The following is a 22,665-nucleotide window of genomic DNA, read 5'->3' as shown; positions in this document are numbered from 1 at the left end:
GCATCAATGAAGTGTTCACATAACTAACATACGTAATTCATAGCACCAAGCCGTTTGACCAGTCAGATAGGTTTCTAGTACCGCACATGCACACTCACACTTCTTTACTGGTGTAACTATGATCCTACACAGATGTTTTATAAATTTGCTGTCTCATCATTAAAAAATAAGTGCATCAAGTTTCTTTGTACATTCAAGTCACTTTCTAAGGCAAATTGTCTACTGTATGTACTCCCAACTGCTTTGGTATTTTGCTTCAGTTAATCGACAGTGGACATGGGTGTTCAAGCATGTGGACTGGTCATTTCTGGCTGGAGTGAGTGGACTTTCACTGGGAGCATGCCTTAGACCAACAATTCTGCATGTTGAAAGGTTACAGACTTCTGGATGGGGTGCAGACTATGTGCATAATTGGCCTATGATTGTTATGGTATGTCAGTATGCAGAGTTCAAATTAAAGTGGAAAACTGCTGATGAGCATTTAGGTTGTACAACCTTCCTAGCCACATTCTGTTTCTTTTTATTTTACAGCCAACTTAATTCTATAAAAAAAAGGATCCCCTTTGCGATAGCTCAGATTGATACAAATTTAAAGCTTTATTTTCAAGTGAGAGCATAAGCAGAATTCAGTAAGCAATACATCAATTGCCGTGAGACTAATGCAGGTCTAATTATTTATTACTTTCTCCTCCTACTCCTCTCTCTCTTTCTCTCTCTTTGTGTTTCTTTAGAGGGCAAATGCCTCCACCTGGCAGAAGTCAGTTGGGGTTGCTAGTGCATGGTTTCCAAACGTTCAGTGGAGATGAAACTGGATCTGTATTTTCACAGTAATTTGAACCCTACTATGGGAATACTAGTATTTCCCTTAGCAATCAGCAAAGACTGAAAAATATTAGTGACTTGCATCACCATGACACAGTATAGCATTTGGCAGGTATGTAGTTCAGCAGTTGGAATAGATGGGTTGAATTTTTAGAAAAGGTGTTTTTGAACTGAAGAATTTCTGGAAACAAAGTTGAATCTTGTGGTGCATGGTCTCTTTCTTACAGTTCAATCTTGCATGCGGGAAAAGATTCATCTTGCATAACAACAGTGCTGCTGCTTGCCAAAACCATGATGTTGAGGTCCTGCTGTTTCTCATGGGTCTCTTGGTACCATTCCCTCATCACTTCTGAGTCATGGGTTGGGATTAAGGTCACCTGCAATACAAAACAGGAGAAGTTCTGAGGAATGGACAACAGAAACAGGTGATAAGAAAAATATCCTTGTAAGAAGCCCTTGCAACAAGTACGTTTCCCTTTTGGAAGGAATGGGTCTTTATGCAATAAATACTAGAATAAATGGGTGGATAAAAGGAAATAAATAAACATGTAGGTAAGGTAAAATTACTGCAAAGAGGTAGTTTATAAAAATAAAACCTTGGTTTTGTAAGGTGTTGAGATGCAGCTTTCCAGAGAAGTAGCAGTCTGTAGTCTGCACTGATAGCTCTTCAGATTATGGCCAAATATTTTGTTTACTTATTGATCATGATGGAAAGGCGCATGAAGTTTCCAAGTGTACGTGATTACATATAAACCATGAAACATTCCCTTTTCTCTCCTACTTACAAACCACAACGTTTCCAAACTTGGACCGTATATGTCATAGTAACAAGATGAAACAGCCAAATGACACTGTAAATGAGCTCCCAGCTGGAGGGGGGAACAGGTCAGAAGGGCCAGAAATGGGGGAGCACCTGAGTGCGATGCAGCTCTGTGCTTCACTTGAGTGTTCTCTCACATCACCAGTGAAACGAGGCATCCAGCCTGGGGACCCTATACCCCGGCAGCCACCATCCACTCCAGAGGCCCTCTGGCTTCCCGTAGTTGCTTCCCAGAGAAGATTAGATTTCCAGGTAAAGGTACTAGTGAGGAGCCTACCTGCATGTTAGTCTCCCACTGCGCCTTGCCCTCCAGCAGGGAATCCAGAACAGCCCTGCTTGGCTCATCGGCTGCAGAATCATTCCCACTCACAACATAGTAGGATGACCGCACCCTCTTGAAAAACTCAACATCAACGTTCTTGCTGTTGCTGTGGTTGGGAATGTACACCAGATCCAAATACACTGGAGGTCCTGGAGGCACTGCCGTAGATTTTACTGCCTTAGTATTCCCAGGTCCTTTGGAAATCAAACAACAAAAGAATACATCACAGATGGGTTAAAATCTTCCATTTATTAATTACTGTTACAACCACTGAGGTGAGATGCGTCCAATTATGGCATTACCCTCCTACATCTAATGACATGTTCCAGCTTTATTGTATCCCAATTGCAATTGTAATGGGAGTAAAAACCTGAATCACTGTAACTACATAATACAATAAAACCTCACTACCACATAACCAAAAATCCACTGAACAGTAATATACTACTATTATGCAACAATTACTATGCAGGGCTGTGATTACTGAATTACCATTCAATAAATGGTATTATTTTCCGGGTTAAGAAGTATAGCTTTTTGAACGTCTCAGGTACGCACAACTATAAAACCTAGGGTCACACAGGGAGCCCTGTAGATTTGAAGCAGTCCTGAGATTTGGGGTATCAGCACATAGCAAGACATGGTAGCCGTTGATATGCTCAGACTGCCTTACAGGAACACCTGAGCAGAAAGAGGGGCAAAGAGGAACTTGGGAGGACAGAGAAAATTGTAATGCAATTACTTCAGGGAACGGAGAACAAGTGTTTGTTTGCCCGTTGGATTGTTATTTGCATATACAAATTAGCCACTTATCACAAAAAGTAGGATGCAGCATGTTTTTGCTGCTGTACATAGTATAGTACTTCTTCTGAGAAGAGCTTCAGTAAAAAGGAAGTTCCAAGTTTAAAAATACTACCCAAAAAAGTGGCCATTGCTACGCACTGGATCGTGGTGTGAACTGAAAATCAGGATTCAACCAGTAATTTTATCCAGATGATCACCATTTATGTTCTAGCAGCCTTCTCATGTTGTTAGAAAGGATGACATTTAGTAAACAATTATCTGAGCAATACACTCTATTTAGGGTCACATGCTGTAAGGCCAGGAAAGCCCATTACAGTTCTCTAGCACGTCCTGCCATTCATGAGAGGGCAATATGCCAAATCAGCATCATGATATGATAAGATTTCCTGAATTAGAGAGTTTTTACTATTGGTTACGTTACAAAATCTTTTTTCATCTTTTATCATAAAAAAATCTGTGATACACCTTTCTGACCTGTGGATACCAACATTGGGTAGAATATTAGACGTTACATTTTACACTTAGATATTATTATCAAATACAGCCTTGTCTTCTGCTCTACTGTATACCTGAGAAGTATGCTTTAAGGAAGACGAATCTCATATAGAGCTAAAGTGCTGGAGAAACATAAAGCATGAGGAACTATACTGCTGCTTTGAAACACATCTACTAACAGAGACACGCAAACAATGATGTGAGAACAGAACACTGGACCACTTCAAATGGGGAAGCTAAAGACAGTTGAATGCTGGTTTGTTTGTACCGAATCCTAGACCTGCTTCTTGTAAAAAAGCTTTCAACAGAACATCAGTCCTGACAACAGCAAAATCAAACTATCCCCCAAACAGCTTCTAACAAGATCTGCCGGAAAAAACAGATTAGCACAGTGCCTCCCCAGTAATCTAATTCATATTTTATTACTACTTAGAATACACAGCAGTCATTCAAAATTACATTAACTTTCTGTATGCTTAGTCATCACTAATGGCATAAGACTTTAACCGGATTATGTGATGTACCTGCTTAGTTCACTGAAAGAGCTCTTAGTATTCTTATATATTTTTAAAATACTCCTTTTAAAATTAATCCAGCAAAGTAATAAGAGCATCCAATGGTTCGTAGTACCTTTGCCTTCCACAATATTAAATTGCAGTAATTTATGTTAAAAGAATTGTGCCTACTTGTTTCTTGCAATGAATAAAGTGGTTCACTTTGCTACTGATTTCACTTCACCTGCAAAAGTGGTACTTTTAATTCTTTTAGTTGGTTAACAGCTTAGACAGGTAGTATTAAGTCCTTTATATTTTATGTACCGTCTAAGCAAACTGACACATCAAGTTTCTCAGATTACAAAAACTAATTTCATACATTTAAATACAGGATTTACATGCTGGATTTATGTTTAAAACCTGGACTTTCTTTGGGAATCTGCGACAAACCGCATTCTCAGCTGATATAAAGGTAAACTGACTTCACTGAAACAGGAAAATCTTAACAGTAGGGAACTGCTATCTGTCTTTACCTGTAGTTGCAGTCTTTGCTGACTTGGATGTTGTTGTATTTGCTGCATTCTTGGTGTCCTTATCTTTCTCTTCTACTCGAGACTTCACTTCTGGAGAAGATATATTTTTCGTTAACTTCTCCACAGATTCCTTCTTTTTTAGAGAAGCTGATTTGGAAATTTTGTCTAAAGATTCTTTTATGGCTGGCTTTGGTGAAGCCACTTGTTTTGATTTGCCATCACTTTTTTTAACAGGAGAAGACGACTTGGTTTTAGTACCCTGCTTTTTTGTCTTTGTCTTTTCTTTGAGGTCCTTCTTCAAAGGTTTACCCAAATTCTGATCAACAGGCATAGCCTCTGGATCAACCATGGAAACATCAGGGTGCCTAGGGGAAGGGCTGTGATCCTGCATGGGGACAGGCGGCGGGTCAATGTGTTTGTATGTAATTGTCTTGTCTGTTGGAATGGTCTCTGATTCGTCTTCCGAGTCAATGTTAGCATCTGCAGTGATGGAAGGGCATTCCTCAGTCTCAGGGGGAACATCTGAATCAGTCTGAGATGGGGCAGACTCACTCACAGATGTGGGAGGAGTTTCATCACACTGCCGCCCTTGCTGCTTTCCCCCAGAAGGTGGCTGGGCTCCCCCGGACTGAGTTAATAGCTTCTCTTGATCTTGGGACTGTTCTTCATTTGCAAACCACTCAAGGGGGTTTGGGTTGATAAATGAAGGTGAAAGTTCAGTTTTCGGATGTTTATATTCACAAGAGGACACAAGGCATAAGTCAACGTCTTGACGGGATTCTGCTAACGATTTTCCTGGAGTAAAATATGCACTTGCTTCATAAGAATAGCTAGTGGCTTCAGGTGACCTGGAGGCTCTCCCTGTTGTCTCAAATGAATAATCTGTGGCTTCAGGTGAACTGGAGGCTTTCCCAGTTGTCTCATAGGAGTAAGCCATGGCATCTGGTGACCTGGTGGTTCTCCCAGTTGTCTCATAGCAGTAGCTAATGGATTCTGGTGACTTAGTGGTTTTCCCTGTTGTCTCATAGGAGTAATCCACAGTATCAGGCGATCTCGTAGCTTTCGCAATTCTCTCATAGGAATAATCTGTGGCCTCAGGTGATTTGGTGGTTTTCCCTGTTGTCTCATAGGAATAATCTGTGGCCCTAGGTGACCTGGTGGTTTTCTCAGTTGTCTCATAGGAATAATCGGTGGCCTCAGATGACCTCATATTTTTTGCAATCATCTCATAGGAGTAATCTCTGGCCTCGGGTGACCTAGTAGTTTTCCCAATTGTCTCATAGGAATAATCCGTGGTCTGAGGTGATCTAGTAGATTTTCCAGCTGCCTCATAGGAGTAGCTAATATCCTCTGGTGACCTAGTAGTTTTCTCTGTGGCCTCATAGGAATAACTAAGTTCTTCTGGTGACCTGCTGCTTTTCTCCGAATCTTCCTTTTCTGGGCTGAGTAAAGGTTCTGGACTGTGCTTTGTTAGGGGTTCCTGGTAACCAAATGCTTTGACAGAGGACACTTGCAGTGACAATGAAGGTGTGTGACTAGCTGTCACGGCTTCTGTGATTGCAGAAGGTGAATCTGGAAAACTAGGAGAGTACAGAGGAGAAGATTCCCTTGGAGTTAATGGAGATAGGTCAGACTTTGGTGACAGCTTTTCTCCTAGGCTCTGCACCTTTTCTGAGGTATAAGAAGAATGTAGTGACATATCTCTGGGTGGAACAGCACCTGAAAAAGTTTCCTCTGGCAGTGGTGAAGTGACCTGGGAAGGTGTATGAGCTGATGAAGTTGAAGATGAAGCTTCAATTTGAGAAACTGAAATAATTTCTGAAATATCTTTCTCCTGAGAGTATGATGAGTGCTCCACAGGGGAAATCTTCCGTGCAAAAGTAGGCTCCTGTATATCTGAAGGGCTATAATCTACTTCTGTTGGCCCATTTTCAGATATATGGTGTGTGCTAGTGCCTACAGTAGGATATTCTGGAGACTGCCTACTAAAGTCCATTGCTAAAGACTGCTCAGGGGACTCCTGACCAAATTCTACTGACATAGTTGACTGCTCAGGAGATCTGTGATCATGCACCAGCATTCTTGATTTTGCAGTTTTAGGTGAGAAGTCTGGTGGAGAAATTGACATGGGTCTTGGGCACTCTTCCTTAGACGGAGACATTTCTGTTTCCTGAAAAGTTGTTGGTGTTTGTACAACTGACACTGAAAGGGAATCATCAACTTCGGTAGAGTGGGGAGATCCAACCTCAGCATGCAAAGAAGGAGATACATCATCAGTAGTTGGTTCTGGAAATGAACTAGTAGCAACAGATGCTGTAGAGACAGAAGCTACTCCTTCTATATGGGAATAGGTGTCTTCTGCTATAACTTCATCAACAGGAGTTGCAGACTTGTCAGAAACAGTGCCTTCAGAAATAGACATTTTGGTATCTTCTTTTAAAGAGCCGAACTGACTGATATCTATTTGAGTAGGTGAGAGATCACCTGCTAACTTCCGCTCATCCAAGACCAGTGAAGACTGGGAGCTGCTGGGTTCTGTATCTTCCATTTTCCTTTCTAGGCTGAAGCTGTCCTTAATTACCATAAACTCCATGCTTTTTTCTTCTTGTTTTTCTCGGAAAAGACCCACAGAGCTGGCTTCAGAAGATGGGCTCATTTGAACAACTGATTTTTCTTCTTCAGGTTTCCCCCCCGATGGACTTATGTAATCTCTGGGGGGAGACTTTAAATCAGCACTCAAAAACGTATCATAAGTGGTCTCTGAACCTATCAGTGGTGGACTGCGCAGGGGCGAGAGAACCTTTTCAATAGGAGATTCTGAATCTGGCACAGGCTCATCCATAGGGCTTATTCTGGGTTTTGCAGACTCATCTTTGACTTCACTGAATTCAAAGCTAACAGGAGCTTCTGTTGACTTTTCACTGGTTTCAGAGGGAAGCTGACTGGACTTTTCATCAGTAGGAGACTGATAATAAGGTGTGTGGCCAGCACTACCAAGAGCAGACTGTGAGGGAGATGCTACTTCTAATGTTTTATCTTCAGGGCTTGCACAGTGCTCTTCAGCAACTTCTTGATGTGTATCAGGCAACGTAGCAATGGGGACAGGCTCAGACGAGACCTTGATCTCATTGGGAGTGAGCGAAAAGTTCACACTACGTTCACTCAGTGGTGTTTTGGCAACAGGTGATGGAGGGGACAAACTGTCAGCTGGACTCTTGGCTGGACTACGTTTTCCACCAAGATCTTCTTGATGGGGTTCCTTGATTTCTAATTTAGCAGTGCCTTGGATTTCACTTTCTTTTTGCCGGTATACATCTTGGAATGCAGATTTGCAGAATTTGTCTTCCTCTAATGAAGAAGGAGGTGAGATGGTGGAAGCTGAGGCATTATAGTCTTTACCTTCTGTGGCCTCTGTTTTGGATCCTTCAGATAATCCATTAAATGCATCTGGAAGTGGAGAAAGTTTAGGTCTGCCAAACTCTTGAGAGTACAGTGATGTCTCATACTTGGTAATGTTCACATACTCTTGAGAGGGTGACTCACTTTCCTCATTGTTAGTTTCATCACTCATGACATCTCGGGGTGTCGACATTTCATCCATTGGGGTTGGTTCACTGGATATCTCAATGGTAGACTGCGTGTAACCTGAAGTAGCAGTGAATTCTTCAGGTTGATCTTCTCTATTTTCTTCATCAGAAACAGTGGCTTCACTTTCTGAACCACCAGGTAACGTCTCATCATGGATAGAAGAGGCTGGTTCAACTGCTGGAGACTGAGGCTCTGAGCGTTTTGTTGGTGTAATTATGAGCAGGCCATATTTTTCTTCAACTTCACCAGCTTCTGCAGCTTTGTCTACCACAGCCATCACATAATCTTCTTCAGCTTCTATTTTTTCAGTTTCCTCTTCATCTCTGATGTCTTCTGCTTTGTCTTCCTCCTCTTCTTCAGTCTCTTCAGTTTCTGCTTTTTCTATTGCTTCTTCCCTGTCTTCCTCAGCCCGTTCATCTGATGCCTCATAATCTGCCTTTTCAGTATATTTTTCATCTTTAATGTTAGCATCTGCTTCAGCCATCATATCTTCTGAGCTTTCTCCAATTTTTCTTGCTTCCTCCATATACATTTTTGTGGTCTCCAGTGGTGTCTTTTCTTCTTCATCTTCACCTCGTTCTTCAGCTTCTTCTGTCTCTGCCTTTTCCTCATAATCTCCTGCTTCAGATGATTCTTCTAAGCCAGTTCCCTCATCTTCAAACTTTTCGTTGTCATCAACCCTGTGCTTTTCCACAGGTTCCAATTCTTCAGGTGTCTGTTCACACTCACCCTCAGCCTCTGTGGTAGTTATGCCTTCATCAGAGGACTCGGCAGGTCCTTCATTATCTAATTTTTCTTTCTGTACTTCAAAGGCCTCTTTTTGTACTGTGTCGGTGAGTTTCAGTTCATCTTCTATAAGTGCAACTTGAGGTTTTGTTTCTTTTATTGTTTCTACTTCTTCAGCTTTTAATTCCTCAAAATCCTTTGTTAAATCCTCTGGTGAAGACATAAGGGATCTCTCCGCTTCAAGCTCCTTTCCACTGGCTGTAATTTCTGCAGCTGCTACAGCCACTACAGTTGTGGCAGCAACTCCAACTGCTGCAAGGGCAGCTTGTGCTCCACTGACTTTGATCTCCTTCTTCACAGTCTTAACTTTTCCTTTCTCCTTTGGCTTTCCAGCAGGTACTGCTTCTTTTTTAGCAGGTTCCTCCTTCTTTTGTGGTTTAGGCTTTGCTGCTGGCTTTTTGGCTTCAGTCGAAGGAGTAGCTGTCTTCTTTGTTTCTTTAGGAACCTTTTTGATGTCCTTTTTGGCTTCTTTTTCTTCCTTCTTAATTTCCTTCTTCTCTTCTTTTTTAGCTTCTTTTTTAGCTTCCTTTGGTGAAGCTTCTTTCTTTACTTCCTTCTTTGCTTCCTTCTTCTCTTCCTTTTTCACCTCTTTTTTAACTTCTTTCTTGATCTCTTCTTTTTTGGGTTTTTCTTCTTTTTTGATGGGTGTTTTCTCCTCTTTTTTAGAAACCTCTTTCTTTGGTTTTTCTTTTTCCTCTTTCTTTTCCTCAGGTTTTGCTTTGACTTCCTTTTTCACTGGCTTCTCTTTTGACACTTTTGGTTTTACATCTGTACCTTGTTTTTCAGGAGTTTCAGGTTTTAGTAATTGCTCTTCTTTACTTGTTATGTCTTTTTCTGCCACTATAGGTTTGGTCTCCACTTTTGCTGGTTTCTCTTTTTTAACTGGAGCTTTTTCTTTGCTTTCCAACTTCTGAGGCTTTTCCAGTGCTGGACTAGGCTTCACAGGCTCCGATGTTTCTTCTTTAGATTCTTTTCTGACAGGCTTGCTTGGTGGTGTCTTTGCAGCAGGCTTGAGACTCTCCTTGCTGTCTGTTCGTTGTTTCAACTTTGCTTGTTTCACAGCCGGACTAGCAATGTTCCCCGTTAGGTCTTTTTGTGTAACCATTGGTTGTTTAAGGAAGTCTAGGTGTTTGAGTTTTTCTAGTCCTTCTAGAATATTATATTGAGTGCTGTTTCCAGGAAACAGAACCCGGATTATTTTTTCTGCGGGATTAGCTGGATGCCACACAATCAGGGATGAGACAGAGGTGAAGTAGGATAATGGAATGTCTAGTTCTTGGCCATTTGATAGCAGGAATTCAACTTTGTCTCTGTTACTACCACTCCACTGCTGCATAAAATATTGCATCTCTTTGCTATTTTTGACAGGATTAAGCACATACATCTCAAGCTTGCCAACTCCCATTTTTTGAAATAAAATGATGGGGTCAATGGTATTCCCCACATTTCTGAAAAGAGGTTCTGGTTTCATAGACAGTTTATTTAAATACTGGAGAGTAAAACAAGCTTCTTCTACACTCCTTTTTACTCTAAAGCTAGGATCCAGGTTCTTCAGGTTCTCAGGTACATTAAGGAATACAACTCCTAAATCAGGTGAGATCAGATTTTTCATCCAGTCACTGTTGGTAGTAGACCCTTGGGACTGTTCCTCTTCTAGTTCAGCTATTTTTCGCTGAAGCATGCTATTGATTCCTGGCAGGTTGTCATCTCCGATGTGAGTGAGCAGAATGGAATCTACCCTGTCCAAGTGCCGGATGAGTTTCCAAAAGCAAGATTTTCTTTCTGATCCTCCATTGATAAGCATATTGAATCCATTCACTGCAAACAATGCAGAGTCCCCTCTTCCCCCTGGGAAAATATAACAGCAGGGTTTGGAGAGTTTCAAGAAGCCTCCAGAGGCTGGAGGTTCCAAAATGTCAAAGGGTGATGGCACTTCTACTGATTCTGACAGATACTCTGTGAATTCAGAGAGTCCTTCCATTTCAGGCAATATGGAAGCTGAGTTGAGTTTAATGTTAATAAAGTCTTGAAGGTTGTGTCTGTCAAGGTTGGAATTTTTCCAGTCTCCTTCCTCAGGGCAGAAAAGAGTTAGGCTGGCTTTGTTGGCAGGGTGTGTGGTGCTCAATAATTCACCAATCTAGGGTTGTAAAGCAAAAACACAAGAAAATGCATGTAAATTCATTTTTTAATGACAAATAATGTCAGAACATAATATTTTCTGATCAGATAGATAAAAACTTTTTCGTTCACTCCTGCACTGGTGAGTACTTGTCCCTAGAAGGAACCTGTTATCACAATTAGTTTACTACTGTATTTTTTTGATTACAAAGAAGGACATTATTCCTGGTCCCTGTTGCCCAGAGGACGACAGCACCCCAAAGTTCCCCCTTCCCACCTCCACCTTTTAGAGGATGGTACAAGCTTTTATATTGAGAGGGTATGAGGACTACGAGGGTAACACTGCCAGAAATGCCACTATATCTACCATTGTCTCATGAGTCTCCCTGCTGCTCCAGTCCATCCAGAAGAGCCAGCCAAATATCTAAGGGACCAAGCACGTTCTCTTAACGGGCAGAGAGTAACTGGAATCCAGAGGAGGTCAGCATCCTCCCAGGGGCAGCCACCTTCCTCACCCTTTCTCTGATGGGATATATTCCACCATACCATCATTACTGCAGTCCTTTCTGCAGGCTGGCTCCTGAAAAGCCAGCACCACTCCCAGACTAGCATGACTGACCGTAGCAGAGTTTTCAGAACACTAAGAAATGAGTTATTGCTTCAGAAATGCAAACAGATACAAGTTTTGTATTTCTGAGACTATGAGGTACAGGGCTAAAGAAAGAGCCAGAAAAAAAAAGTGTTAGGTTTAAAAATGCTCTTGCCATTATTTTAATTTTAAACTCATGAACCACAAAAGTTGAAATTTAGAATAGCTCAATTCATTTTGACAGTATTTGGTAACATGCTAGTACCAAAACCAGCTGCTGAAATAAAGGCACAGAAAACAAGTTCTATGTCATTGTATGAAGAACTGTTGTTCTGCTCCAGTCTGAACTAAAAAATAGTATTTCATGGTCCCAGATTCGTAGACAAACTAACATGAAAGAGTATGACATATTTTTTACATTCTCTCAGTTCCACAGATACTTTCATTTGATTTTTTTTTGGTTTTACTGACAAGTTAAATCTAACCCATTTCTGTTCTACTTGCTCTAAACAAAGAGATGATCAAATTATGTAAACAACTTCTTTAAAGAAGTAATTCAGACATAAAATGTCAGTGCAAAATATGCCAGCATAGTGTCATGCAAAATACCACAACCTTCTTTGCAGAGACTCAATCATCAGTTCAAGCTGTAAGAATGGTTTTCATAAAGATGATATAGATTATGCTACAGCTGAATAATTTGAAAGTCTTGGACCACAAGCTGAATCAGCAGAAGAAATGAATAAATAAAAAATTAATGATGTTTGATTGCAGTAGATCTCTTTGGGCCTCTGTGTGTGTATGTCTCACTTCCTTTCTTTGTGTTGCATAATTTATTTTCAGCATTTACCAAAAATAAAACCCAACAAAGATGCAGTGGCTGTTATCCGAACAAAAATAATCCAACCAATACCTAAATAAAGCAGAAAATAAATATTTTCTATCCTCCTTTTTCAGCCTTATTTAGTATCCAAACCATTTGACAGGAGTATAAATAAATCTCACCTTTTGTCTGAAAAGGAGCAAAGAAAAAAAACAAAGCAAAACGAAATAAAAGGAGAAAAGGCTGAAAATGATAAAAGATAAGGAAAATAGGAGAAATATTCCTGTTTTGTATTGCAGAAATAAGAAAAGAAGGGTGGCACAGACCACAGCTCTGAGATAGATTTAGGATCTCAGGCATACTCCTATGCTGTGTCTCTGGTCAGGGTTGAAAATACATTATAAGGGAGAGACAAAAGTAATAAAAGATCACTTCCTCTGCATAATAAATCCAAGTCTGTGGCACACATAAGGAGATAAATTGAGTACAGACTGTTTCTCATGTAGGGCCAATTTTCTGGCTAGAAAAAACAATCAGATGTCAATACACAAATACAAATATATACTAGGCCAAGGTCTGGGGTTAGGCCTCTCCAGTTTATATTATACCATATTTGGATTTCTGCTTCAAATTCTGACTTTCTTTGCTCCTAAATGTTGGCACACATAATGCAGACAGTGTTAAGCCACCAGTAGCACAGGCCAATGAAAAGCTGGAGAACAATTATTCCAGGCATAGATCATATCTGTTAGGAATAGCAAGTTCAGAAATGCCCCAGAAAAGGCCTCAATGGATTTGCATTTCAAATGGATATCAACAGTTCCACTGCTTACGCTATTTGATAACAGAGATGTAACTGCTTCTTCTCTTCTCTGGATTCAAAGTCACTCTGGGAGAAAATAAATGTATCTGTGAACCCGATCATCTTTTCAAGCGCTGAGAGATATCTGTTGAGGAATTGTCAAGTTTTAAACTTGTCACAGCTTGTGAAGGCAAACAGCAAGTTGGCTGCTTAGAGAAAACACAAGATTGTTTGCTATCCTGGACCACAAAGGTAAAAAGAAAGTTCTTCCTCTGATAGCTGTTGTTGCAGAGGCAGTGGAATGGGATATCTTCAATATTCTGGCACAGGAGAGGTTGAAAACATCACTTTTAGGCATTGCCTGCAGGGAGTTCTGCAGGCTACAGATGCATTTCTAAATTAGGCTTCCTAAGAGTACCTCCCCAAAGGGTATTCACTTATTTGTAAGCACATCCCATGACCATAGGTTTGGTACAGTGAAGTAAAAATGCACAGAGACCAGAAACACCACCTGTACACAGTACTCATCAAGCCTTACATGCTTATGGAATCATAGAATCGCTTAGGTTGGAAAAGATCCTTAAGATCATTGAGTCCAACCATAAACCTAACACTGCCAAGTCCACCAGGCTCTGGACAGCACAGGAATTCTTTCTCCTGATCATCACGTAGAAAAGCACTAACCACTTTTTTCCTAGCCCTTTTTTCTAACCTTTTTTCCCATTTGTAGACCACCTAAAAATTTCCCGGTAATGGGACCCCTTAAAAAACATCGCATACACAGACTGCAGTATGGCAAATGTGATTTTCCTTTGCTTTTGTGAAATCTTGTAGAAGCAGTGAAAGCCCAAGGCTTCAGAAACAAGAGGTTTGAAGCCAACACTTTCAGAGAACTATGCTGGCTGGCTGCTGAGTTTGCTGCCAGCCACAGGGACGAGCCAAGTCAGCCTTACTCATAGCCCACGGGAGTGCGCCCTACACGCCCACCACTGCTGCAATGCCTCAGCGGCTGTCATTCCTGACCAACCACCACCCCTCTGCTTTCCAGCCAACAATTTCGCTTCCTAACAGTAACAGTAGGATTTGCAGCTGGTTTTGCATGTAGTCATAAAGTAATTATGTGTCGCTAATTAGCCAGAGATGCAAGAAGCTTGGGTTTGCAATTTCATAGAGAAGTAACTCTGCCAGTGAGTTTTAGGCATCACGCGTGTTTCAGAGAGCAGGAATCCAGCTCTTTCCCCAACCCTACAACCACACGCTGAACAAAGAGGCTTTGAGAATAGGATCAAATGAATACAATAAGGTCACGCTGGACCTCATGCAAACTTTGCTTTTTCAGTGCTGAACTTTCAAATCTCAGTCCACTGACATGCTCCTAATTAATTTTGGAAGCTAAACTCCTAGGGATGCAGCCATATAGTTTATTTAAATATGTACTTTACACAGCAGCCAAATTAAGTGTGACAGCTTGTTTACTATGGGTTCCTGCCCTATGGGAGCTTTCAGACACAGTACATTAAGCAAGACAGCAAAATAACAAGTCATGAAACAAAAGGCATTAAATACCGGTATACTTCATACTTATCTCTTTGGTATGCAGAAATCATAAGATTTACAGATTCCACTGGCAAAATTTTAAACACTACTATAAAGAAACCAAGCAAGGAGGTGGTGCAAAAAACTACAGCTATTCCAACAGACAGCCTCTGTCTTATTTAATGTCACCTATTACTTAGCTGCTACCAGGCAAGAACCTGGTGTCAAGATTAATTTGACTGTTTTGTATGTGCACCTTAGATAAAAAACCTGTATATTTCAAGCACAACAGTATCTCCTTCCATTGTCAAAAGGTTCCTTGATTTTCTGTTTCTGGAATTTACAATTTAATTCTTCAAATCAAAACACAATTCTTTTGTTAAGGAATTTACATCAAATCTACAGTAAAGGAAATAAATGTTTTGAAAGAAAGCCTATAATGAAGAGTAAAGAGCATAAGCATCAGGCTACCAGTGCTAACTCTAACAACACAGAGGGCCATTTTTAGTCCTCTAGAAACCTCTGCCATCACATGACAATGTATGGAAGACAGTTTTCTGAACACACCTCTTGATCCGTGAAGATCTCAATGAAGTTCTGGAAGGAGAAGGACCCTGACTGAAGAATGAGTTCTCCTGTGTTTTCAAAGCACTGTCCAGTTAGTACAAGGAGCTTGTGTCTTGCAGCATCTGTGATCATCAAGCGCACCTAGAGTGAAGGAGAGGAAAACATCAATAATGGGAGTTACCATGTGTTTCTACATTCTGCTGAGAATGTACAGGTTATCTCTCCTAATGCAAAATGTATTTTGCACCAGAGTCTCCCAGAAATGTGGAAACATTATGAAGTTACAGTGCTGTTTACAAAAGTCAATGAGAAAGGTGCAAAAGGGAAAAAAGGATGGAGAAGAAGCAAGCAGAGAGAAGGTCTGATGAATAAACTAAACTAATGACATAGAAAAAAGACCAAGGAGCAAGCAGAACAGAACAAAATTTGAATGACAAAAATAGTATTTTCAATGAACAAGCATATTCATTGTAAAACTCTTGGTGAATTTTAATAGCACTGTATCAGGACAAACCTGACGAACTGTGTCCCATGTGCTAATGAGGGACAACTGCATGTGTCAGACCCAGTTTTTGTAAGGCTGCTCTTCTTTTCCCAGAATATGGCGTTACTTGCCATTCAGTTGCGAAAACGTCACTGAAAAGTAGCAGCCACAAATCACATATAAAAGTGTTATATTTAGATTGTCATTCCATTGTAACCTGAATCATCTAGAAACTTAAGGGATGATTTTGCTTCACCATAATCATAAACTTCAACTTCAAGCACTCAGTTACAGACACACGCACCACTTAAATCTCATGATGCCACTAACTAAGTTTCTACTGTATGAGACCCCAACAGCTTTTTCAATATACAGTGGTAAATTAAGTGGATGTCGGATAGCATAAATGAGCTTGCTACTGAGAAATAACCTCCTTCTGCATTTTGAAATACCTCTCAAATACTTTAAAGTAGAAGCTTGTCACTTTACTTGACCCTCACTACAGCTACTAATAATTACTGTTTTGCCCCCCAGGGGGAGATTTACTTGCATGATAAGAGAAATCCATACATTTAGTATACTTCTGTTGGCTGGATTCAATTTAAATTTAAGAACAAAACTAACCAAAACCTTTGTAAGATTATGTACCATTGAGTAATTTTTTTGCAAATACTTCAAAAGTCTTGTCCAACACGAAAAAATCCATTCAGCCTAAAGTAAGGGATGAATTTAAAGTGTGCTAATTCCTCTGTTTAAGGAGGAATTATGTTAAACCAGAATAGTGATTCCAGAACAAGGCTATCCACATATTAAATTAAATGAGCAGAGTCCATGTGGAACAACTCCACATGATATTGCATCCAAGCTCCATCTCCATGGAGACAACATAATCACCTCAGCTCTCCTAGCAAGCTATTCCTTCAATTTTTTATATTGATTGTTAAGCAATCAGTTGTTTTAAGTAACTCCTGCTCATGCCAGGGAGGCTGAACCAGGAAGGCTCGACCTGAATCTCTTCTGAACAACATGCATTTTCAGTGCAAGTAGAAAAGAAGCGCTGAAGAGTATGCATCTGAAAGAAGATCCCAACTCTACCACATTTTCATTGTTGTTTTATTAAATAAGTGACCCTGATGCTGAGCTGCAGAAAGTTCCTTTAACTAAACCCAGGGCTAATGCTGGTCTGTCACTAATTGCACTAAATAGTTATAAATTTAGCAATATCCTTGCTGGATCAAGTGTCACTATTTCTATTTCAGATAAAAATATAGATAAGTGCAGCCGCTGTCTGATGTGTGTCGCTCAAATGTTGTCTGTTTTAGCTGTATTAGAACCATAAAAGGTTCCTCTTCTATGTTTTCTCTCATTGCTGGCAACAGTGCTGGGAAGTCTGCCAACTTATGTGTAAACTCACCCAGTTTTACAACAGCAAAATTATTTCCTGACTTGTGAATCACAGATATGCGACTGTCATATAATTCCCCTTCAATCTATTTTATTGAGATGAAATAGATGCTGCAGTGCTAGCGAACTAAGGCAAGAAAAAAAGTAAATAAATGCTTGCAGATTACAGAGCAGAATGTATGATACATGTGAAAGACTTCAGAGAGACACGTAAATTCTGTGTCCGGGTATAATCATGGCTTCCCGAAGGACTACGGATCTCCTGATTTCAAGACCACTCAATTTCAGAAGAAATACTGCAAAGTGATGATTCTGTTCCGCTTTACGCTTTGCTGAAGTCCCAAATTGTTTGAACAAAGCAAAGAGCAAAATGTAGCCTCAGTCAAAATGGAGGCAAAGATGAAGTGTGAAGAGAGAGAGGAACATCGGCAGATCAGCAGTTTCCCAGACTTTCTGTACAGTTGCAGAGTGTCAGGGCAACAGAGTGTGGTCTTCTTAAGAAGGAAGTAACCGTTGATAGGGGTTTCAGAAAGTTGTTTTCTTTGGGAAACTACAGTCCCTCTCTCTTTGGGCCTCTCTCTTTTGGGAGATACTTTGGCACTTGACAGAATGCAACAGGAGCTTTGGACAGAACCATGCTCAGAGAACACCAGCATGACTATTACCAGCCAGATTAGCAGAATTATTTTTTTTTAATATCATTTTCCTTTGTTTTTCCTGAATGGATAGGTTCAAGTTCCTGAATTAAAGAGCTCCATGCTGTATCACTGTCTCCCCAGATGCAACCTGGAAATCTCTTGATATATGAAACTAAGTTTTCTATTTGCCATGATGAACAGAGCATGTCTATTCCAACCTCCAATTTAATTCTGCTGCCTCTTATTGTCTTTTTCTGGCTTGTGTCCAGTCAGAGTCTTACTTGGTCAGCCAAAGTAAATCTCAGCTTGTAACTTCTGGCTGTGACCAGTCTAGCAACATGAAAGTGAAGAAAAGATTGCCTCCCTCAGTCTAGTGAGAGGAAATTAACAGTGACCTAGACAAACATGCTCCAGATCCAAAGGAGTAAAGCCAGGGTTCAGAATTCATTAATGGGCTTCAGACTGTGTTCTTCCATGTGATCATCCATCAAAGGTATGACAAGCAACAGCAACAGAACCGGCATTTCCCTACTTTTGTCAGTTCTGTAAGAGACTTTCAGCCATAGTTTTTTAGTGAATGACCTGCCATTAACTAAGGTGACTTATTTATTTAAACTTTTACAATTTCAGAAATGTAATTTGTTTTGGAGTCCTTCCTCCTGTGTGTGTTTACTATAACTTAAGGTTGGTAACAAAACAGATTTTTCACTAGGTACCACAAGCAGAGCTGCTTCATTTCCCAACAGAAATGGTACTGTGTCAGTACTTCCCAGCACCCATTTGCAGTGCAATTATCCCTACTTTTTCAACCTTCAGTCTCACTAGCTAAATTTGTCAATTCTTTCATTGAGCTACATGCTCACTTCTTTGACCCTACCCTAGCAAGTTCATGAGGAACTGGCAGTCCTCTTCTGGGGCACTCTCCTGAGTCTATTGATCACGTTATATGCTTTTTGAAGGACAGATAGATCAACCTAAAGTCACCACCATATAGATGTTAATTCTTCTCAAAGACCGAAATTTGTATCAGGGCACCTTCAGGCACATTTTTTCATGTATAAAATAGGCGTCCAGAGCTATCAAACAATGGAGAAGCAGAAGAAAAGCAGATGTAGTTTCACCACAGCTGCCTCTACTTCATCAAGAAGGGAATTTGGTGCGTTATGAGAAAAGAAATGCTGGCATCAGAGGTATGTTTCTGTCGTATGCCTCTGATGTTTTGTCAGGTGTCTGGGAAACCAAGGCAAAAATCAAGGGATGGCTGATGTTTTTCATAATATTTGCTCCTAACCTCTCCTTTCATCCATGGTTAGGACCTGCTCTTAGTCTGCAAAGACTCTGAAAGACACTGTTGGGGTTTGTCAGTCACTAAGCTGTAAGGCAGTAACTGATACTCAAGAATCATCTCAACTACATCGCTTCACTGCTCTCATCCTGTCCACTTAATGGAGCTTTTATGACACATCCAATGAAGTATTTTTGGCTTACCTCAGTACTAACTGCTTCATCTGAGGGATTGATCAGGACTACAGTTTCTAAGACATCACTTCTGTGGTGAAGAATCTTCTGACCTGCAAGCACAGAGAGTAAAAAAAAAAAAAGAGAGGAAATTAAATTCAACCAGTGTGCTTTACAACAGCAGTTTCCATGAAGTTTTTGCATGTCCCACTGTGCGACAGCTTTCTGGTCACCCAGAGCATCACACACCAGCCACAGCAACTGCTGTGCTGCTCATCTCTTCAGAAGCATCCTTGGCATGTGGCCCTGTGGGCCAGAAATACTGCTCTGGAAAATTCCACATAATGAAAACAAACTGGCAACAGCACCAGGTCCTGTCCCTTCCCCCTGTCCAGAGGAGTCTCTGTAACTCACCTTGGTCTCACAGAGCTGGTGCGGAACAGGGACTGGAGTAACTGTCACCAGCTGAGTGTCTGGCCCTTTATTTTCATGGACATAACCACACCATATATACAGCTGAGATTACACAGTCCTGTAACATGCTCAGGTGGTTTTACATTAGCTTTTCCAGGAACTATTAGTGGCTTAGCTGCACCACCAGGAAAGTCAGCTTGGGCTGCAAACTTCCCCTGCAAGAAGCCAAGTGAATACTCAGGCCAAATGCCACCGCTGCCCACCATGGCTAACAAGCACAATTTGTGAGACAAATAAAGGAGCCCAGGGGTCTCCCCGCTGCCCACCACCACCAGCAGCACTGTCCCACACCACACTCGCGTGCTCCTTTGCCACGCATTGTGGGAGCACTCTTGAGCCAGGCAGCACCCAGGTCCCCAGCTGCAGAACCGGGTGAAAGTTGGGACCCACCCTGCCAAAACTCCCCTTTCAGCCTTCTACTAATAGTGATCAACATGGGGACACGGCGAGAAATCCCCTACAGGGATGGTCGGACACTGGCTGCGCTGCCCTGCTTCATCTTCCTCCGGCTTACAAAAACCGTAGCAAGCAATGTTGGGCAACATGAGTGCAGGGGAGTACAAATAACAGCGAGCTCCTGAATGAGTAACGTCTGGGCAAGTTTGGAGCAGCCCTGCAGCCCACTGGCTTTTGTACTTGGTAGTTAGTCTGTCTCTGTATTTAATAGTGATATTCATCTGAGCGGGAGCGGGTGCCAGAAAAACACAACAGGACTCTTGACATTTTATTTTCTTTCTTATGTTAATTGGCAAGTTCTTATCAGGGCCTCTTTCTGTGAGAACTGCAGTGAGATTAATTAGCAGCCGTATTGTCATTCAGAAATCCAGACTGGTAATTAGTCCAAAAAACCAGAAGAGCTGTCTCTTCCGAGCAAACTGCTGGGCGCAATATTAATCAATTAAAATAATTAATTGCGCTTAAAAGGAAGTACGAGGGACACAGAACAAGTCACCTATTTGCCAACGGAGAAAAACTGCCCTGTAAAGAGACATAAAATAACAAGAATAGCTGTGCTGAAAGGAGCTCTGCGTTCCTGAGAGCCCCGGGCGGCCTGGGGGGTGCCTGGGGGGGTGGGCAGACAGCCTTTCCCACACCCCTCCCCGAGGCAGGAGGGGGCCCTCCCTACCCCAGGGATGCCTTCCTCCTCCTCCTCTTCCACTGTATCTTCTGCTGTTGCTCTGGGGAAGCTCTGCATTCACAAGCTCAAGAGCTTACTACCAAATGATAGAAAGTGAAGGAGAAGAGGGGAAAAAAAATAATGTTCTCAAGCAGAAATGTGAGATGGGGTTGCAGTTTACTCTCTTGTGCGTGACAGTGCCTAGAGACTTGGGGATAATAATCTAATTTGTTTGAAGAAACCTCGTTTTCTTAACATACATTCTTTTTGCTATATTTCCTTGAAAGACGGAGACAGACTGTGTATTATGTAAGGGGAGGAGATCTCCCTCTTCAGCATCCAGTTCTGGCATTACCCTTTGTAATTCAGTTTATTTTTATAGCTCTGCTTCCTTGCCTAACAGGGATGCATATATAAGGCTACATTCAATAAAACATCCAGATTGCTCAGTTACCGCAGACTCCTTCAGAAGATGCTTTGTGGTCTGATATTTTAGTTAGCCTGCAGACTTCCCTCAAGTTAAGAGATTAGGCAGATTTTATTGAATCTAGTCTTTATTTTTGGTAAGGAAACAAAAGAAATTGTCACCCTTAAGCTGCTACAGAAATTTCTCACTTAATAGTTGGTGACACAGAGCACAAACTTTGCTTCAGGCCAGACTAAGCCTCATATACGATTAGACAGTAACACATTAAGCACAGGTAGAAAAGATATGCAGTTACCCACCTGCAAAGTCAGACAAAGATGCATACAGTACACCTAATTCAAAGCACTCTGGACTTCACTGGAGCTGCTCCAAATCATGTATCTGTGTAGCTGTGAGGGATTTGACCTGAGGAGTCACAACTCCCGCTCACCAGCACCAATGGTGGTTACCTACACCCTATGCTGCCATGGACCAGACACACAACTCCAGTGGTTGCATGGTTTCATGCAATGTGAGACTGATTTCCAGAGGCAAGTGCAGAGGTCTGCACTATGTACATGGTGGCTGTTCAAAGCTGCATGCATGACTGCCTCAGCATCAACATGTGTTACTGCTTATCATACAGGGTGGGGACCCAGCGCTGGCAGGGTCTGAGTCACTATGAGGGCTGCCATCCTGTGTAAAACTTGGGAAGTTTGAGGCTACTTGCTAATATCAGTAACATGTTCACGTGTCACTGCTTGAGGAATGAAAAAAAAAGTCTTTTTTAAAACTATTTACAGTTTTGTAAGAAGAGCAATACAGACTCGCTGCCCAGGTTGATGCTCTGAGATACTCAGCTGGAAGGAAGGAAAGTGTCCCACCGGAACAGTTTTATCAAACAGAAATGAACTATCACAGTGTGGGAGCAGAAAGCAGCAACTGCACTTCACAAACTGGCACGAGACTGTGACTTGCTAAACTACAGATGGTGTGGGAGGACTGAGACTCATGTAGAAGATCTGAGGTTGCTTTAAATTAACTCTACTGGATTTTTGCAGCCCACCTCTACACATTTGACAGAACATTTCTGTGCCATGTCAGAGGATGAAAGGCAGAAAGGAAGAAACTTCCAGGTTGCACAGAAGTGGATAGATTTTACCTTACAGTTTCTGGAAAGCAAGTCGAAGTCCTATCTAAAGACTTTCAGAAATAAATACTGTGCCTAGAAGAAATCTAAGTCTCTGCGCATCCTTGATTTTGTTAAGTAAACTTTCAAATTGAAAACAGATATGAATAAAGAGTCTTGGCAGCTGTTTGATTCAGAACCAGAACAGAGAGGGGAAGTAAACAGCATGTGACAGTTGCTTAAAGGGTGATTTCCACATGGATCATCCCAGTTCCTATGGCCATAGGATCCTGTTGCTCCCTTACTTGGTGAAATATCAATGACATTTATAGTAGGATTACTGAGATGGAGACGGTGTCAGTAACATTTCCTAGAGAACTGACTGAACAGATTTCTAACTTACACAGTTGATCCTTCCAGGACAATCAAGAAGCAGGATCATGGTGCTCACTTTTA

At 41.3% G+C, this 22,665-nt stretch overlaps 1 protein-coding gene across 3 annotated transcripts; it reads right to left on the bottom strand.

Moving 5' to 3' along the window:
* Positions 1 to 1,043: 1,043 nt before the first annotated feature.
* On the bottom strand, positions 1,044 to 15,240 carry MAP1B (microtubule associated protein 1B; the record flags this gene model as incomplete). 3 transcript variants are annotated; one of them, XM_082497857.1, is made up of 5 exons in its annotated part: positions 15,100 to 15,240; positions 5,618 to 10,801; positions 4,291 to 5,413; positions 1,920 to 2,158; positions 1,044 to 1,199 (listed from the first exon to the last, which is right to left on the bottom strand). In XM_082497857.1, exons 1-5 carry the CDS (start codon positions 15,229 to 15,231, stop codon positions 1,044 to 1,046), a joined length of 6,834 nt encoding a protein of 2,277 aa, XP_082353983.1. In that variant the 5' UTR covers positions 15,232 to 15,240. The 3 variants fall into 3 exon arrangements, with proteins under 3 accessions (XP_082353983.1, XP_082353982.1, XP_082353981.1); XM_082497856.1 differs by having other exon boundaries at positions 4,291 to 5,427; positions 5,683 to 10,801; XM_082497855.1 differs by having other exon boundaries at positions 4,291 to 10,801.
* Between the last annotated feature and the right edge of the window lie 7,425 nt (positions 15,241 to 22,665).

Source organism: Vanellus vanellus, assembly GCF_965231255.1.
Source record: "Vanellus vanellus genome assembly, chromosome: Z".
Classification (NCBI taxonomy): Eukaryota; Metazoa; Chordata; class Aves; order Charadriiformes; family Charadriidae; genus Vanellus; species Vanellus vanellus.
The sequence above is the reverse complement of the archived record's forward strand: the minus strand, read 5'-3'. Positions and strand labels throughout refer to the sequence as shown.